At 42.2% G+C, this 20,223-nt stretch overlaps 1 protein-coding gene across 1 annotated transcript in view; it reads right to left on the minus strand.

Moving 5' to 3' along the window:
• The window catches only part of atad2b (ATPase family AAA domain containing 2B), a 120,365-nt gene that overhangs the window by 82,044 nt on the left and 18,098 nt on the right, over positions 1-20,223 (minus strand). The window contains exons 13-19 of the mRNA XM_080791067.1: positions 19,130-19,218; positions 17,321-17,480; positions 14,401-14,491; positions 12,757-13,071; positions 10,614-10,764; positions 9,462-9,648; positions 8,333-8,518 (exon numbers count right to left, since the gene is read on the minus strand). Of these exons, the coding sequence (XP_080647193.1) occupies positions 8,333-8,518; positions 9,462-9,648; positions 10,614-10,764; positions 12,757-13,071; positions 14,401-14,491; positions 17,321-17,480; positions 19,130-19,218 (1,179 nt within the window). The remainder of the gene's footprint in view (positions 1-8,332; positions 8,519-9,461; positions 9,649-10,613; positions 10,765-12,756; positions 13,072-14,400; positions 14,492-17,320; positions 17,481-19,129; positions 19,219-20,223) is intronic.

A 20,223-nucleotide genomic window follows, 5' to 3' on the forward strand; every position in this document is an offset into this window, starting at 1 on the left:
GCAACACGGTAACTGTCATTTCTCAACCGTTTCGGACGCGGGGCAGCTCGCAAGAATCGGCCCGCCCCCCCTGGGCGCGTTCCTGGGGGTCTGGATGTCACGGGGACCCCCCGAGGACCCCCACACGATACAGTTGCACCGCTCAATTCACACAGGAGTGATTTTTATTGGTTGCGTTGTGTGATAAAAAATGTCAGATTGATAGTACAGTATACAGATCCATTGCTCAACATCCTGATGCGGTGAAAAATGCAACATTTCAGAGCTTCAGACAGATTGGAGAGCAACACAACAAAGTGCTGTGCAGCAAAGCTAGACAATGTTTGATATTGACCTCTTAAGACTTGTTGGTCTGCCTGTGTGTGTGGGGGGTAACACACACAAACAGCAGCTTGGCTGGACTCATGGGGTGGACGGTGGTTCCTCTCTGCTAGCTTTGCATTGTTTGCCTCTCTCTCTCTCTCTCTCTCTCAGTTTAAGTGCTTTAAGATACTTGTTTCTGGTTAAACTTTTTGGGAACTTTTTTGACAGGCCCAGATTCTTCTTCTTTTCAGTGAAGTCTGTGGCTGCCGGTTGTTGTTGTTGTTAATGATGAATAATCCAACACAGAGACACCCAGGACTATACAAGTATCTGTGTTCTGGATGGATGGGCGTTACATTCTGCAGTTGTTGCCTCCAGGATATATAAAGTAGAGAGTGTAGAGAGAGAGTCTGCAACGATGTACTCTGTATTTTGGTGCGAGCGTGTGCGTGTGCGTGTGTGTGTGTGTGTGTGTGTGTGTGTGTCTGTGTCTGTCACTCACACAGATAAGAGTGTGAGTGAAAGTGAGAATGAGTGAGAGAGAGCTTTTCTCCACATCAAAAGCATATATATATTAGTATTGTTTCCAGTACTCTTTCATACATGCAGCCTCTATGGTTCAATTCAACAGGATTGTTAGCAGAACTGACATGACCTGAGGTTGAACCTCAGCTAACAAGAAAAGAAGAAAAGAAAAAAAGAAAACTCCCAAGGAAAGCTGTTCAGGTGGTGCCGATTAAACAATTAACCGTACGTAACCGCACGTCTCATTTTAGTTTCCGGGATAAATAATGGTCTAATTCAGCGATACTGAAAATGTAATCTGATCTAATCTCATCTGATTTAGAGCGCCCACTGTGTCAAATCAAGCGCTCCCATCTACATGCCGCGGTTATTTACTAGGAGTAATGTGACCAATGATAATACATCTCTATTAAAATCTACTGTGAAACCAGCACAAACGAAAGATAATTTCTCTCTCTCTCTCTCTCTCTCTCTCTCTCTCTGTTCCCCTCTTTGATTCCTTCTTTTTATCTTCCTCTCACTGGTCTATGCATCTCTCCATGTATCTCAGTCACTCAAACAAACACATGCGTCAGCATACTGAATCGCATTAAGGCCAAGGAAGACGATTCTCTAGGAGGAACAGACTGTCTCTCTCAGGAGGGACAAGTAGGAGCCAAGTGCTAGAACTTCATCTAATGGCTTTAATGCCCTTTTTTTCTCTCATCTATTGTGAGCTTGCATTGGTTTTTTTCATGCCTCGCTGCCCGAAGCACCCATTTGGAAGAAGTCGAGGCTTGAACTTGATTTCCTTGTGGAGGAAAACAGAGTCAGACAGTCAAGGATGAATGAATAGACACGCGGAGAATAACCTGAGATCTTAGGGGTGTAACATTTCATCTAACTAATTGATTTGATTGATCATTCAAAATAATAAAATAATGAATTATAAAGAAATATTTCACTAATTATTATATTTAAAATATAGGGTCTCCACAAATAATGGTGTCAATGGAAGAATTAAAACCAAATGACCAATTTAAGAGCTATAAGTCTCATCTTGATTTACAGACTGACCTCTCTGAGGGAAACGCATGAGGATTTCAGTGCACAGGGATCTAAAGCCCTGGCCAGCCCATTTAGACCCAAGGCTGATTAAAAAACTTCCAAATCCTAGCAGCTTTCTGAAAGAAATTAATAATAACAATAATAATGTTGTTATATATATAGCAGTATCTAAAATTAAATAGGCATAACGACGTACAGGTTTAACAGGTCTAAATTGGGTAGACATCAAGGGTTTTGATAGATAGGTGACATAAATTAACAACATAATCTTAACCCTAGAACACTAAATATGGGTGATTTTCACCCGGGCAATTACATTTTTGTAATTTTCATAATGTCGCTGATGTCTGAGGTGGGTCATTCAGTACCTTCATGATGCTCCAGTGACATCATAGAAGGTGGGTTTGTTCCCCTGCCCACATCCCTGTTTTTTTCCACATTCTATTTTTTCCACTGGACCATTCCAGTAGGGTGGACCAGCTCTCTTCAATTTTTATTTTTAGGAATATTTTTTTTAAATATTACCCACGATTTTCAAAGATCCAGGTGAGAAAGTTTAGTGTTCTAGGGTTAAGAACACAAGAATCATTCAAAAAAAATGACCCATCTAATCACAGGACGTATCTGCGTCCACGGCGCATTTGCTTAGCATTCAAAGAGTTTATCCTTTATTTGCACAGCTGCACCAACACATTGTGTGGTCATACAGCAGGCTAAGTTAATAGATACCATTTGAATGCTACAGGAACATACTGCACACAACATGCAGCACATTTACCCCCAGAAGGAGATTGGTTAGCCCAAACCCCCATACTGTGTTTCTGTAATGAGACACATGGTGGGTAGCTGAGAGGGACACGTCGCAGGACAGATATGAGAAGAAAGTGGGATATGATCCATGACCAGAGGGGGTGATATAATGGAGTGGTTTAACCCCCTGAAATGCATTTTTACGACGACTTATTGAAATGTTTAGATTACTGCATCTCAATTCCCATTGTACTCATTGTCAGACAGACTACCCTTCAGAGTAATTAGTGCGGTACCCATTATCACAGTATTTGGAGAAGAATCAATGTATTTGGAGGCCAAGTACTATTGGCACAGACAGACCAACAGACAGACACAGAGATCTCCATAAATGGGCCATAAAGGGACACAGACAGACAGACAAACATACATATCTTGTCTCTATACACCATGTCCTATCAGATTTTTTTCATGGCTCTGGATTTGAAAATATTTCAATGCTTTTTCCGACATATAATCATTAATTCGTCAGGCTCAGGAAAAAATATCCCTCTGTTCTCTCCCTGGCTGAGCACATCATTTGCATAACTGAACAGGATGTTTTGTGGTGCTGGCGCTAGTACAGGATGGAGGTCCAAAGTAGTTGTGATACATAAATCATATCACAATATGTATTTATAGACTGAGTGTGTTGACATTCAATGCATCTCAATACTGTGGAACATATGCTCTAACCTTCCTTCATTATAAAATGCAATAGTATACCTCAGTATTATTTATCTGTATTTATTTCTGGAAACGAATGATGGAGACGAATTGAGGAGATTATGGCAACATATTTAACTTCACGTTTCTGAAAAACATAGAAAAATAACCTCGCCTGCCTTGCCTCAGAAGCTGTTAACCGCAGCGATTTTCAAAAAACAAAACCATTGCAAGCTTGTAGTTTGGGGATTTTCACTATTCCAAGAAAGAACAAAGTAAAAAGTAGTTAATATATATATATATATATATATATATTTATTTATTTTAAATCACACTTGTGTGAAGTGAGCGGCACTCTTATCATTCCGTGCTCAGCCAATCAAATCATCACAAATGTCATTCCGGCCAATCACTTTTGGCGTTTTTACTTTTGTGCCCTCACTTATATCTTCCATATGTACTTTGCCCAGCCAATCAAAGCATCGCTATGGGGTGATCAGCCAATCACAAGCCAATGTTTGTGTTCACATAGTGGGCATAGGAGGGGCCCCTCAAAAATAAATTAAAACAAAATCACTGAAAGATCACGGCCCCCTCACACATTAGGACAAGACGTGTGTTTTCAATGAATATATCATGGTAAAATGGAGTTTTGATGATAAACATCTCAATATCAGAAGATTCCATTTCATACCAAACAAATGTATTACCATGCATTCCTCATACAAATACCCTTGACTGCTTATCTGCTTATTGCGTCAGTTATGAAGGTTGATTTCCAGAGTGCTGTCTGCACCGGGGCTCATTAATACATCAAGGAAGGCAATTATGTTTCTGCACTGTCAAATAGGTCTACATCTATCCTAAGATGCCATCAAAGAAAAGAAGAAATGTTAACTCGAGCTAGGTTTAAACATGAAAGCATGTTTATAGTTGTTGCACAGAAATTAAGTCATTTTACATGAAAAGTAATGCTACTTTTGCAAGGTAGTTACGGTAAATAAAAATTGTGAAAAAAGCTTGGAGGAAGATAAATCATTTAAAAAAAGAAAATTGTCTGGAAAATAATTGTGTTGAAAATATCGTGAAGAATCGTATCGTGAACCTTTTCTATTCAGCAGTGTCAAATGCTAGAATGGAGAGACTTAAAATTTCACCAAGTCAGCGACAAAGAAACCAAGAGAAACATTGAAAATCAGGGAAAATATCAAATATCAAACGTAGAGTGTTCTCATTCAAGAGCAAGTACCGGGTAATTCTTTTTGATAAATGTTCATGCTTATAAATGAGCACTCACCACCAGCCTATTATTTTGACATTTTGCAAAATGTTTAATGGCTTCAATGTTGAAGCGCTAGGTAGGTGGTCATTTTGACACGCACGCACACACGCATACACGCAGCTGACATGCACACACACAAAACCACAGTTCACCTCTGTGGTTCCTGGCAGAAGACATGCTGTCTCACAAGGTGGGGGGGAACTATTCTTATCTTTCGAGACCATCTGTCAGACTTCAGAGATACTGTGTAGGTTGAATGACATCAAAGAACCTGCAGTAAGTAAGTTCTTCTGGAGTGCAATCAAACTTCATCCACATTTAACTGACGCCTCTGAAACTGGTCACATTAGAGGTCGTGCACAGATAAGTCAAACAAACAATGCAGACATTCTTTGCCAAGCAACACTGTTGGATGTTGGTATTGGTGTATGGTACGACAAAGTATAAATCAGTCTCATGCTGATTCTCTATCCCTTTACCTTTATCCCTAATTCCTGCAGAAAATGTTCACACCTTTCTGCACCCCAAATGATATGAAGGACAGCACTTGTGTTGGAGCACAATTAGAAGCATGAATCAGCATTTACATTCATCTCAGATACAAATGAGGACTTGCATATGCATATTAAATTTGCACACAAAACATGAGTCAAAGCTCCAAATACTTTCCGTGGAAGCTTCATAGTAGATGAAAAACACAGTGCCACCAGACTACTATGTATTGTGTTGATGCATCGTATTCGTATGTATGTATCATGTCATTCTGATCCATAGTGCTGTCATACATAACTCAAGTATGCTTATGCACTTACATTAAGATGCATTATACACATTTATTGTAAAGACAAAGCATCAGAAAGTCGAGACCGACATGCCACTCTCTCTCTATAGCACCTTTTCACTCTCTGGTGTACACCATTACCGCACAGGTTTTTCAATTTCAATCTCTATTCCACTAAAAAGGAAGCTGTTCTAAGGAGGGAGACTTTGTAATTGAGCCCAGACTCCCTTTGGCTGGGAGGGACACAGCCCTTCCCTGCTGAGCTTTGGAGCTGAGGCAACAGCTGTCACCGAGTTGTTTGTGCCAGAGAGCCAAACAACACTTGCGGACATGGCCAGATCGCTTAAAGCACCCTGGACCGCGCTGCCTATCTGTGCCTGCAAATCAGGTCCAAAACGCCTTTCTCCCTAGACCTCACCCATACAAACCCAGGATGTCAGATCAATCTTGATCTTGAGGTGGGCTTGAACAAACTCCTTCAAAAGAAAAACACTCATGTTGGCTTTAGAAATGAAGACGAAGGAGACACTAGTCACTACTAGGCATCCATTTTTGGCCAGCCTGAGCAGAAATCCTTTTTCGTCCGGTCCAACAGCCTGCAAACACCTATCTCTCCCCCTCTCTGAATCAGCAATGGCACTGGACCAATGTTACTAGAGCACGAACAATGCCTGAGTTTTGTGTCCGATGCCGATCCCAATTTTGGAGAGTACTAGCCCACTGAATACCAATGTTTTTCTTTTGACCGATATGCAAAATACCCTTTTCTAAATATCCAAAGTCACTTTACAAAACAAAATTACTTACCAAAATAAATAGTTAAAAAGGGTTTAAAAAAACTAATCAAAATCTACATTGTTAAACTTTAAAAGGTTGTGAGGGCCATGTGAAAATGAAATCAATCTGAACATTTAACTTATAAGCAAATAAATAAACAGAAAGCCTATATTTTGTATTCATAAAAATGTTACATAAGCAGATTACATTGCATTACAACGTGACCTTATAAGTAATTATAGAATGCTTTAAGTGAGTACTTTGAATATTGGTCAGTCTCTAAACGTTATCCACCACTCCTTCTCACTTTGGGTATGCTGAGACCATTTCAAGGGAAACTCTCCATAGTGTATGGGCAATCAGGGCACTGTCTTGTCAATAAGCTCCCTCCCAGCCATATGAACAGAGATAACTGCTTAATGTGTCTGTTGAGTTGTGTGTGTGTGTGTGTGTGTGTGTGTGTGTGTGTGTGTGTGTGTGTGTGTGTGTGTGTGTTGCTCATTACCCTTATATAGCCATAGCCAGGCTCAGAGCCAGACCAGCCAGACCTCCACTGGGAGATGATTCCCCATCGACTCACTCAACATCCAACACCGCTACACGACTTTAACCCAGCGACCTCTAAGCCTGTGCGTTTGAACCCTGCACCAAAACATGGCGAGGAGATTGCGGGCGGACACATTTCAAAGGAATCAATCTTCAATCAATTTCAAATGGGAGGCTAGTCTACTGAAGGTGAGCTGATTGGATTTGCAGCATCAAACACGCAGGGAGTCAGCGGTCATAGTGCCAAAGGCCACACGTGAGGCATTTCCACAGACCAAATCATTGGTCAACTGGGCGGCAGCCCTGGATGGAGATTCGTCATGCGAGGCTGGAGGGCTGTGAGGGACGCGACCACTTCCTTTTTATTCTTTCTTAATCCCTTCAAAAAGAATGATGTGTCGATACAAGGCTGCAGGCAGGGAAATCAACTAATATGCTGGCTTCTGAGACCTTAAAACAACACGGAAGAGCAGCAGTCTGTGTGTGTGTGTGTGTGTGTGTGTGTGTGTGTGTGTGTGTGTGTGTGAACAAAAACAAAGCTTAAGAAAAGACAAAAGAAACAGGGAGGGAAAAGAGAAATGATTCAACCACAGTCTCCCTGCAGCACACAACACAATCACACCATGCACAAAATACACGGGGGATACTAGTTGGTGCGTGCGTGCGTGCGTGCGTGCGTGCGTGCGTGCGTGCGTGCGTGCGTGTGTGTCCTACAGTGAAGATAGTGGGCTTCCAACCCCCAGATGTAATTAAAGCCCTTCTGTTGCCTGACTGGAGTGTACTTCTTTCTCTCTCTCTCTCTCCCCGTCGCTCCCCCTGGCTTTAACCCCGTCCCAGCAGTCCTCCACTTGGACAAAGAGAATGATAAATCCAGGAGCAGAGGGGTGACGGGATGGAGGAGGACAGCAGGGACAGATAACCAGGAAAGGGAGATCCAGCCAAAACACATGAAAACGACCTTGATAGCGACACGCTCTCTCTCTCTCTCTGTGCGTCACAATTAAACATTGTGGTGATTGATATTGTCCTTCTAATGTGTGAGAGGGAGGTGTTTTTTTATCAAAGTTTTTTTATTAATTTTCACACATGAAAATATTATACAACATTTTCTAACTTTTTTTCCCCCCCTCAAGGCCCTCTTGTGTATATTAGGAGGGCAGTAGGAGCCACCAGAACCAAGGACGGGTGATTTCGATTAAAGGGCTACTTCACCCCTTTTGCAACCAGATCTTATTTTAACACAATCAGCTCCGGGATTTCTTTCAAAATAGCAGCTTGAGGTGCCGCACAGATATGGTAGCTTTTACCCTGAAAGCCCCCCCCTACCCTTCCATTCCGTACAAAAAACGGGGCCTTTCTTTCTGAGCGATAAACAGGGAAGTGAACGGCAGCGCACATGCGCGAACAGCAAGGAGTATGGTGCAGAAGGAGAGGCCAACCCCCCATTGATATCAATGAAAATGCACTAGGACGTGTGTACACGTCCTCGCAAGTGCAAACACTGCACACTCGCAGTGATGTCATGGACATGTGATTTGGGGTCGCACTGGAATCCTTGGAACGCCACGCTGCTGTGTGTGTGTGTGTGTGTGTGTGTGTGTGTGTGTGTGCTCTACCTCTTGGGACAGCTGTGTGTAGTGTGTCTCGGACGTGGCGAGGACCAGGATGGGGCAGAAGGACGGCACGTCGTGCAGCAGCGTGAGGAAGGTGGTCCGCACTGTGTCGCTCACCGCCTCCCACCACTCTGACACGTGAGGCATGAACACCACACTGGGCACACTGCGACGAGCCTCCCTGAACACCTGGGGGGGAGAGGGAGAGGAAGGAGAGAGAGAGAGAGAGAGAGAGAGAGGAGGGGGGGAGAGAGAGGGGGGGGGGGTCAGACCATGTAAAGCACTGTTTCCCAAACACTGGGTTGGGATCCATTTGTGGGTCACAGACAAATTATTATGGGTCACGAGTCCAGACTAGAGTAAAAATCCAATTTATTTTATCTACATTTAAAAAGAATATATGTATATATTTCAACAATAACAAATAAAAGATAAATGTTGAAACAAACAAATCTAAGAAATGCCATGAATTAAAAATAATAATAATTAAGAATTAGTGAAAATAGCCGACCTACAAGCTCACAACGTGCCGCGAAGGGACGCACTGTGTGCTTGTAGATCTGCTATTTTCACTAGTTGCATCACTGATGTAAAGGATTCCATGAAATGCCATATACAGTACACACTGTTTTGTGTTAGATGTATTGTTGTCTTATCATCCTAAAACATGTGTGCACTGTGCACTAGGGGGCAGTGTTGCATTCAGCAAGCCAGAATAATGTACTGAAAGTGGAAGCCCGGTTTCGACCCAGTAAAATAAAATAAAATAAAATAACAAAAGTTGTTAAGAAATTATTAAATTGTAATGTACATTCTATGACCAAAATAAACTAAACTGAACTGAACACCTCACATGTTTTGAAGACTGGTTAAACAATTGCCTTTTTTTTCTTTTCTTTTTTGTCGAACACCTCACACCAGTTGCTCTTCAAACATCTCCATGTCACGTCTGTGTTCCGTCATTTTCACCCATTCAGGATGTGTTGTTACCATTATGTTATACTTCAGCAATTGAAAAATAGCAGATATACAAGTTCATAGTGCAGCACCAAGTGCCGTGATATGAGCTTGTAGATCTGCTATTTTTGAAAATGAAAAATGTCTATTAGTTTGCCACACGTGCGTGCGTTACCTGAGCACATGACTCCTCCGGTGTCTTGGCACTGACAGAGTAGAGTGTGGGCAGGTCCAACCGGTGAACAGGCAGCTTGTCCAGGTGGTGCAGCAAGGCAGGTCCGAGGTGGGAGGTCTGCCCTGAGCCTGGAGGCCCGGCCAGCAGCAACCGGGGCCGGAACGCTGTGGGCTGTTGGTGGGCTGAGCTGTGGCCGAAAGGGGAGGTTGGGGATTAATCATTAACTCAACTGCATCCCAAGAGCTCAGTCTGAGAATGCTGATACTTACAACTATAGGTCAGGACCGACACATACGCAAGGCCCATTTATTTTCTCCCCTGTGGGTTTAGGCTTATTGAGCACAGAAAGATGTTTTAGCAAGCCTCTGTTTGACAGGATGACCAGATTGACCACATTAAATCTATCTGAACGTTTAAGAAGCCCTCCTGTGTTATAAAATGTTTCACTTATTTCATTCAGTCAACATTCATTTGCAGACAAAGTACGTCATTGGATTCGTTAACAGCAGGGCACTATTTATATTGTAATGATGTTGTGATATGAGACTACCGGTGCATTCATAAATACGCTCCGAGAGTGTCGGAGCGCAACCGGGGTGCATTCGCTGAAAAGCCAGATTGCCAGAAAGCCAGATTGTGCTGCCCGCTCAGATCAGCCAACGCAGGGAAACTGGAAGTACATTCAGTAAAAACGCCAGGACAACACTCCACACTAGTGCTGCACAATGAATGGAAAAAGATCGAGATCTAGATTCAGACACCTATGCAATCTCATTTTGTGAAGGATTGTGCAGCACTAGTTGGCTGTCCAATTAATTTTAGTTTTTAGCGCCACAACAGGCCATTATATGAACTTTCAGGAAGTCCCGATTTCCTTAGTGGCTTCACAAAATATCTGTCTGACTGCCCCCCTGGTTGTGACGGAAGTCCGTCCCTAGGACGGAGAACTTTAAGCCCTATAATAGAATATGATAAAGGATTACTATCATTATGATAATCTCACACTTCATATGGCACACACCATACTTGTAACTTTCATTAGCTCTCTCTCTCTCTCTCAAAAAAAGAGGAAAAAATGTTTTTTTTTCCCCAAGGGCCACTCACTATCTCTTTAGTCGTATGAAGTTGTAAAGGACTGTTCTGTGGACTTACATGGAGGAGAGGAGGAAGGGTTTGTGTGTTGCACGGGAGGATAGCTGACTCTTTGGAGATGCGGCAGGCTGGACGTCGTAGATGGAGGCACAGCCTTCCTCATTGTCTTCATCGCTGTACAAATCCTCCTCAAGCAGCTGATTGTCACCGCCTGGATGGGGAGAGTTGCTTAGAGTTAACACTGCATGTGCATGCACACAGTGCACACAGATGTCCACGTAGGAGTACAAAGGAAGTCATTTCCTTAAACGCCTCCATGTGTAATGGATGTGATTTATTGTTGTTATCACTGTTATTATTTCTAATTCAATCCTCAGAACACATTTCAAGGCTCATTTCCATAAAAAACAACAACAGAAACCTCAAAGTAGCAGAATCTGTGTTAACAAAAGAAAAACTCACTTGGCACAGAGCTGCCAAAAGGAATCAAAGGAAAGCTGGTCTATTAGTAGAACTGTAACGGGTTATTAGAGAGATAAGGCTCTGTAGGAAACTGAAGTCATTAATGGGTGCAAGGAGATAGATCTCCTGGTAGACATCCCCCTCTGGTCAGCCCTCATGCTGTAGCTAATTTAGCGTAACGACTCCCCCATTGACTGCTGTGGGAATTCGGTTAGCAAAAGGTCCTACCAGAGGAGCTAGCTTGGTTATCAGCTCTCTGTTATCACCTCCATATTCCCAGCGGGCTGGGGGGGGGGGGGGGGGGGGTATGTGTTCTGCCGTACATTTCAAATGGTATGGGAGAACCCTGATAATGGATGGAAGGAGAGAGCAAAGAGAGCGCAAGACACCGAGAAAAGGCCCAAAGCTGTGACAAATTTTCCTACCCAGTAGCAAAAAGATAAGAGTGTGAGAGCACACAAGCGCATCAGGCAGGAGATGTTGCACACCACAGGACTGTGAGCACCAGGCGACCACATGACGGATAGCATTATAATAAGTCTGGTCCATCTGTTTTCAACCAGTGGTCCGGGGACCACCAGTGGTCCTTGAGGTGGTTCCAGGTGGTCCCCAACTAGGGATGACCAAATGGAAAGATTGTATTAACCGGTTACCGCCAGGACTTGCCGGCTAATTAGCCGTTAACCGTTAAGAAAAAAAAAGCGCTGTTTTGCGCATTAAAAATAGACAAATACACCGTTTACACGCGGCCTGCTGTCAATCAGTGCACTAGTGCGTAGGCTACAGTCTTTTATCCGCACATATGTATCGCGGACCGTTCAGGAAGGATTAGAGAGAGAGAGAGAGAGAGAAAGACAGAAAGACGTGTCTCTCTAACGCGCGCGAGCGAGAGAGAGAGAGAGAGAGAGAGGGGGGGGGGGGGGTCCCCGTTAGCAACAAGCTAACAGCATGCCGGTACGTTCGTTCTATGATCCATAAAACGACAGATCTGCCGTTTAAGGAACCAACGTTCGTTGCATGAAGGGCAGATCTGCGGGCGCGCAATGCTGTGTGTTTTCGTCTTTTTTTCTTTTTCCCTCCTGCTTCCACAGTCCACTAGTACTTCATGCAGTTGCGTTGGTGTTTTTGTTTTGGGGGAAGTAAGTCACGGCACATGCGTGGTTGCACTGACAGTAAAGGTGGAAAGAGGGTGTGTGTGTGTGTGTGTGTGTGTGTGTGTGTGTGTGTGTGTGTGCGTGTGCTTGGTGTTTTGGCCGCGGTGCCCGCTCTCGGCGCTTCAAAATAAAATATATGTTTTTTTATCGGTGAACCATTAGCCGTTAGTGTTGTCGGTAAACAAATTAATAAACGGTTAACGGCTATCGGTTGGTCACCCCTATCCCCAACTAAATGAAATGTTGGTAACCAAATGGATCCTTATAGATCTTTAACTCTTGAGTTACGCTCTCAAGAGTTAAATAATTGTTAAAACATTTGTATTATTTAATTTACAAGACGTCTACATAATTAGAGAATGTAGAAGTCTTGTAATTTAGATCAATGTTTGCCTGTTATCTCTCTTATGGTACCACATCAATACAGCAAGGAATTGTGGAAAGAATATTATCCAACAAAATATTCTTTAGTTTTGGGTCTGAGAGGCTAAATCTCATTAAATGGTGGACCGTGGCTCAAATTCCGAATAAGTAATGGGCCTTGTTATGAAAAAGGTTGAAAACCACTGATCTGGTCCGATCCTCACCTTGTGTGTTGTCCCTGTCCGTGTGCTGCTGAGCGTGGGGGAAGACTCGGAGCAGGGCCTTTAGAACCAGGGAGAAAGAGTTCGATAGCAGGGGTCTGAGGGCAGGGGAGAGGGCTCGCCCCGGGGGGGCCAGGGCCCTCTGGGAGGCTGGGACGATGGACCTCAGGGCCCGGCTGAAGTCTCCGGGCCCCAGGACGATGGAAGCGACGTCTAGCTGCAGCTTGACGCTGCTGCCGTAGATCTGAGGGTAGCGGCGCCTCAGCGCTGCCAAGGCCGCCTCAGTGCAAAGTGCTTTGATGTCAGCGCCACAGTAGCCTTGGAGGAGGAAGAGGAGAAGTTAAAAGGTGGGGTCCTGGCCCAATATATGCTCACTTAAAGGAGAATTCCATACTAGAAGGCTTTCTTACTTTTATCTGTAGTTGTTACGTCCCCACCAAAGAGGTCCAGCTATTATTTTGTGCAAAAGTGCATTATTGGCTATTTCCCCTACCATAAGCCCTCAATGGGGGTTGGGTTTTTGTGCTAATTCGCTTATTTCCGTCGAAATAAGTAGTAAAGTGTGCCGCTTGGGATACTATTTACATTATGATGAGAGGATATATACAAAAAGATTGATTTTTGAGCGATGGAAATAAGCGAATTAGAACCCCATAGCCCCATTCAATTAAATGCAATTCAATGCAATTCATTGAGGGCTTATGGTATGGGAAATAATGCACTTTTGCACAAAATAACACCTGGACCTCTTTGATGGGGACAACTACAAATAAAGGTAAGAAAGCCTTCTACTATGGAATTCTCCTTTAATGGTAAGATACTTTAAATACCTCCAGATAGGACACTGCTGGTTACAGGACAAGATTCCAGAGGAATCAATACTTGAATACCATCTCAATAGTGCTATAGATTAGGTTGAATACCTTCTCAATAGTGCTATAGATTAGGTTGAGGTTCGATTTCAGCCAGGGATGTATGAGAAACTGGAGAATAATTTACAACCGAACTACTTCACTGAATTTCCCCCCTCGGGATCAATAAAGGCCCATAAATGGGACAGATCTAGCACAGACTTGCCTCGAAGTCCATGTAGATATTTTGTTTGATATTTCTCCCCTGAATTATCATTCCCCCTTTTTTATGAATACTTATTATACAGTATAAAATTATACAGTATATCCTCTAGATTTTCATTATTCACCATTGAAATTCTTCTTCGTATGAACAACCTCTGATGTAACTAATTGCATAACATTTGTATGGTGCGCATTTAGAGATGGATGGGATCGAAGTGATGGAGGATGGGTGCAAGGTATGTTGTGTTAGATTATAGTGACCTAAATTTTCTTTTATACGATGAATACCGTAAAACATTAAATCAATTCCCAGAAGAATGTGGCTGTGATTTGTTTGTTTTTCCCCTGCATGTTTGTGTTTGTTAAGGACTGCGTTCGGGGAGCAGCTCTTGGCAGCAGAGAAACAAACAAACAGGGTGTTAAATCATATGGAGCCTCAGCCTCATGAAACCGAGTTACTATTGATGTAAAATTGTTGGCGAACGGTATCATAATTTCTCCTTTAGCGCTCCCCACTGGCTAACTGTAAATTACACTGGCAAGCAGTTATTGCACTCTATTAGTCTCTTACCGACACATTTTTCTGCGAGTTCATCCACAAACGGCTCAGCTAGTTTTGGGTTCCAGTCCCGTGTGTGGATTTCTAAGATGTGCTTTCTTGCCTGCAGGGGGTCAGAGACACAAGCAGTGGGAGGGAGAGAGAGCACAATAGAAATGTATCATACAGCAAAATAAGCCATTAGTCATAACCTGTTCAATTACTAAAGATTTCATGTATAGGACTAAATGGGATTATTGGGAATGTTTACTTATAGTATTACGTTTTGTTTACATTTCATACATTGTCAGGTGTGAACAACAACTTTCCACCAAAAGCATCCAAAAAGTGTAGAGTATGCACGGGAGGCGAGTGATTGAATGCTTATAATAATAAGCCTGATCGACTACAAATGTGCTGAAACATTTTGCTGTTAATAATATAACAGTATATAACATATTGACACACGGGTGAAAAATGGGTTACAAAATCGTGGGATAAAAAATATATAAAAAAAAATATATATATATATAACAGTAAAGTTTGGCTCTTTACACCCTTGATTTTGCACCAAGAATATGAGCAAGTACAAGCCACAGCAGCAGCCTAAAGCCGTAACCACACCAAAGGGTCAAGACAGTTTTAGCGTTGTCCCTGCGGTGTGATATGTCTTGTTGCACGTTGACCCACGTTGACCCTAGTGATTCAACGCATGGAATTCAATGGCCCAAACCACACCAAAGGGTCAAGGCGGTTTTAGCGTTAACTCCTTGCAACCGTTTGGACCCAAGGAGTTGCATGGTGATTGGTGACCCTTTGGTGTGGTTAGGGCTTTACTCCTTGCCTGCCGCCACTAGATGGCACTGTTTGCTTGACGCCACAGCTATGATTTCTTGCAGCTGGCCTACAGGGCACTGCTCCGCGGATTTGTCTATGAGCATTATATGATATTATGCGTAGGCATGTAATGATATCTTAAATCGATTAGAATCTATTCAAACTGGTGACAATTTATTTGAAATACTGATTAAATCGCAATTTGAATCACGATGCAAACAGCAGAGAGCGCGTAAAAAAGAAGAAAATCTTTGTAAGAGAATTGATTAAACAAAAAAGTTTTCATTTGCTACTTTATTGAAAAGAGGATAAATGAAGAACATTAAAAGAGAAAGAAAATACTTGATTTGTGTAAGAGAAATACTTCGTCTGGAAAATAAATTAGTTTAAAAGATTATGAAAAATCGTATTATATAGTGAACCTAGTATGTACCTAATATACTTAAGTAATTAAGCGGATCCATTCGGTTACATGTGTACACTCTCAGAGTTAATGTGGCAGGTTATATTATTTTTGGACAAAGGAGTGACAAATTGCAGATTCCCTCGGCTCTAATAAAAGTAACCGTTTTGATTACTCAAATTGTACATTTTCAGGTTTTTGATACAAAATGCCTCGGCACCAGCTCTACAAACTACTTGGTGAAGGTCAAGGATGCATCAGCACAAATAAATATTGCCAATGGAGCGACATCAGTCACCTCAGTGCACCGAGAGCACGGCTCTCATCAATCTTCAAAAGAGAAGGCAATAAATGTTGTCACTTTGTCTGTTAGTTCAATTGACTGTAAATTTTCACTTTAGTGTTACAGATGCTCTGCCAGTATATCTGCAGTGCTGGTGCACAGGGGGGAGAATGGAGCCCTTGGGTAAGGTACTTGCCTGCTATCTCCATAGTTTTAAATGTATGGCAAGTGGCAATTTAAGATTTTTCTTTTTACCTAAATTATTCCATGGGCCGGATTGGATCCCTTTGGCACAGATCTGGCTTGCGGAGAAGAAGTCCGACACCCCTGACATGAAGTGTCAAAACTGTGTGACCTCACTGTCCAGTCTTTAACTGTGTGACCTCACTGTCCAGTCTTTAACTGTGTGACCTCACTGTCCAGTCTTTAACTGTGTGACCTCAGTCCAGTCTTTAACTGTGTGACCTCACTGTCCAGTCTTTAACTGTGTGACCTCACTGTCCAGTCTTTAGCTATAACTGTGTGACCTCACTGTCCAGTCTTAAGCTATGTCTGTAAGTTACTACCGGTATGTGTGTGAACAATAATTTGCTGTATTATTAATCCAAAATGTATTTATTTTTATTGCGTAGAATTGCAACCCAAATTTCACAGTTTTCGTTAAGCTTTCCAGGCTTCCATGGTTGGAGGTGTTTCATGATGCATGATCCTAGCAGAGTTTGAATAAAAGTTAAAGTAAAGTAAAAACATGTGCACTTCAATAGCTCACACCTTATCAATGCCTCACACCCCACACACAACTGTGGCTCAAACAACTGTCTCCAGTGTGCAGGGATTCTGAAGTAGCCTAGTTTCCACATCATCAGGGTGTTTTATCAGTGAGAGCTCACTGCGGGAGAGGTTTAAGTCTGTGACAGCCTGCAGATTAAGCTTTGATTACCCATGATCCTGCTGTGTGGAAAACTATGCAACAAGTGGACCAATTAGACGGAAGTCCACGATGATTTCCTCCGAGTCAGATATACTGTACATTCAGTGTACACTATAGACATCACATCTGGCAGAAGAACTAATGATGAGATAAATATCCCTCACTGCTACCTCTAAATGTTAGCAGAAATTATAGAAATTAGTTATAAAAAAGTCTTATGAGCATCTGCAAAAAAAGAACACTCAGCAGTGAGTAAGAAAACAGCGGGGTGCATTACTGTGTTCTTAGCTGGATGCTGGTGGAAGCCTACAGTATATGACAGGCACCAATTACTTCTGCATTACACAATTCCATCTCCAACTGAGTGAACGAGTATGTGCACACAGTGGTGCATGTGTTCACAATGCAACGGTGCCTTCCTGTGTTGAAGTGCTTGTGTGATCTGCAAAGGAAGAACTCCCTTTTTGTAAGATGCTTTGTAATGTGCTGAATTTCCCACCTTCTTATCGGGCAGGCTGAACAGAAACTCCCGGTCGAAGCGCCCAGGCCTCCTCAGTGCCGGGTCGATGGAGTCAAGCCTGTTCGTAGCACCGATGACCACTATCTCCCCTCTACTGTCCAAGCCATCCATCAGAGCCAGCAGAGTGGACACGATAGAACTGGAAAGGGGAGAGGAAACACAGAACAGATCGTATGTATATGACTGAACACATACAATTCAGCAAATAGATCAAACCGCTAACCCCACACAGCTGGCCTGGGGAGGATGTGGACAGCCATATCTCCTCTGATACACATGGTGTCACGAGACACTTATTTCCACCGGACAGACAGTGAGGAGTTTCTCCGCTGCTGGAGAGTGTAGCACATGCTAAGGAGTCTATATCTCTCCCAGCACCACTCCCTGCTGAACTGGCCACCATGACCAACCAGGATTCGCCAATGCAGCGACATGGATAATAAAACCCTGTTGGCCTGGATTGGCGGCATGATTTCATCCTGAATGTTGTCATTTGGCATTCATTGGCACTTGAATTGTTCATTTTATTCCCATTACTGGAGGTAACCAAATAATTCACCAAATAAAAAAATATCTTCACGTTATATTGGTTGTATTAAAAGGTTTCCGTCATATTTCAGAATTTGATATATTGACCAGCGCTTACTAATCCTACCAGACAGAACAAAACAAGGGATTATAATAGCATGGCCCTCAAAGTTACTTCAAAGATGCATTTTGAAGGCTTAACGTTAACGAAATACTGTATGTATGTACATGAAAAATACTGGTAGACTCACTAACAGTACTGTGTACAGAACCTGCCAGGAAATATGCATGCTGGTATCTAGTATGTACCAGTATGCATATTTGATATTTATCTATTGTTTAAAAAGTTTCAATATTATATTTTACACTTCAAACCTCCCCTTTCCTCAACTGTGTCAGTTTCCTTGGGGGTAGGGTAAACAATGTAATGTTTCCCAAGCACAGGGTATTCTTCTGGATGTAGTTCAGTTGAATGAGTCCAAACTAAATGTTAACGTGTAACTGTTGCTCTTTGATCAACCGTCAAACTAAATCTGCATTTCTTTCTTTAATTTTTTTTTTTATCTTTTTTATTTCATCCAGTCATGTTTTTTATTTTGTGAGAATTTCCAATTCTAAGCAGCAGTCTACTCTGTGCCACTGCAAACGTATAAAAATTCACTGTGCAGTTTGTTGGGTAATGACTGAATATGCATGAAGACTCATAGATATGCACTATTCCATTCCTTGCTACTTGACTCTCCCTATGGGAAACTCTAGTATGCCCTTGAAAAGTAAATCTACAGATACCGAACAGTTGGAACAAACTTTTGTGGAACTGGAAGAAAATAAAGGGCCAACTTCAGTCATGACATATACCCGGGTATGCTGGTGGCAAACAGACCAGATAGTGCTTCCACCACATAATTGCAACGTCCTCTGTTCAATTCTGGCTGAAGACCTGGCTTTTCTAACTCTCTCAATTGTCTGTCTGCTCTACACTGTCCTGTCCCATATAGGACGATCAATTTCTTACAGTAGGTGTTACAGTTATATAGATTTTTGTTTTATTAATCGAACAATCAAGAAGTGTAGATTTTTTTCTGCTAGAACAGAAAAAAAATAAAACATTACTGTTACAATATGTAACAGTTTGTGTAATGATTAAAGAGATGAGAAGCTTTCTTCTGCTTCCTCTTATTACCGGAAAAGTGAGATATAGAAAATTGAGAGTGAGAGTGAGAGGTTGGCTGTGAACAGTTACGGTGAGATCAGCCATACCTGTGTATCTGGTCCTGTCTGCTGGAGCGAACCGGAGCCAAACCATCAATCTCATCAAAGAAAATAATGGATGGCCTCATCAGGTACGCCTGATGAAACAAAACCAAAAAAATAACTCAAACCACAGTCTCACCACACTTCATATTGTTAATAGCACACTCCACTCTGTTTTTCAACCTTATCTCCATCTCTTTATCAGTGGGAGCAATGATCAATATATATTGATAAATCCGCCAACGGTCTCTGTATAACCAAGTCAGAAAATCAATAACACCCCAGATTGTCCACAAGATGACATACTGCAATAGAATATTCAGAAGTGCAACCTTTCTCTTCTCTTCCACTAGGGGCCACAATAATTAGTGTTTTTTCGTTTTCTGTGAAGCACTTTGTAACATTGTTAAGAAAAGTACTGATACATAAATTAAGTGTATTATTATTATTATTATTAAATTAATATTACATAGGGGCAATGGCCTCAGGAACTGCATGAGAACAAGGCCTTTGCAGTACATTCTGAGTATTATAGTATCAGACTTCAAAGCACCATGATGAAAATGGGACAGCTGTTAGGGTTGTCAAAGAAATACAACAATGCAAAAGCAATATAATAAAAGTAATATCTTAACACCACGAATGCCCGGGGGTATTTAGGACCATTAAATCAGAGCACCCAGCGATTTGCAGCAACAGAGCACCTTTAGCGACGCACCAGGCGCCATCTTGGATGTAGCTAGATGTAGCTCATCCGCTAAAATGGGGTGGAACATTTTGGATGACGTCCCCAACCGGAAATGACATCGAATGTTGCCCAACAGGCGCTCCCAGCCTGTGGAGCGATGCGCTCGGTTTTGATAGCAATAAAGTTCCGTCCTTTTATTAATCTCCGCCCTGAGCGCCGAGCGCTACTATTCGATAGGACGGAGAACTCTGTTTATGCCGCTCAGGGTGTTAACCACGTGATGTAATAAACTGTGTTATATGCACGCTATATGTAATTACATGAAAAGGAAATCATAAGAGTGACAGATAGATTTCAATATATTTAACTTTTTTATTCCAAGAATTAGAAGCATACTGTTAATCTGTAGCAA

The sequence above is a fragment of the Protomyctophum bolini genome (genome assembly GCF_963924005.1).
Source record: "Protomyctophum bolini genome assembly, chromosome: 19".
In the NCBI taxonomy this organism is placed as follows: Eukaryota; Metazoa; Chordata; class Actinopteri; order Myctophiformes; family Myctophidae; genus Protomyctophum; species Protomyctophum bolini.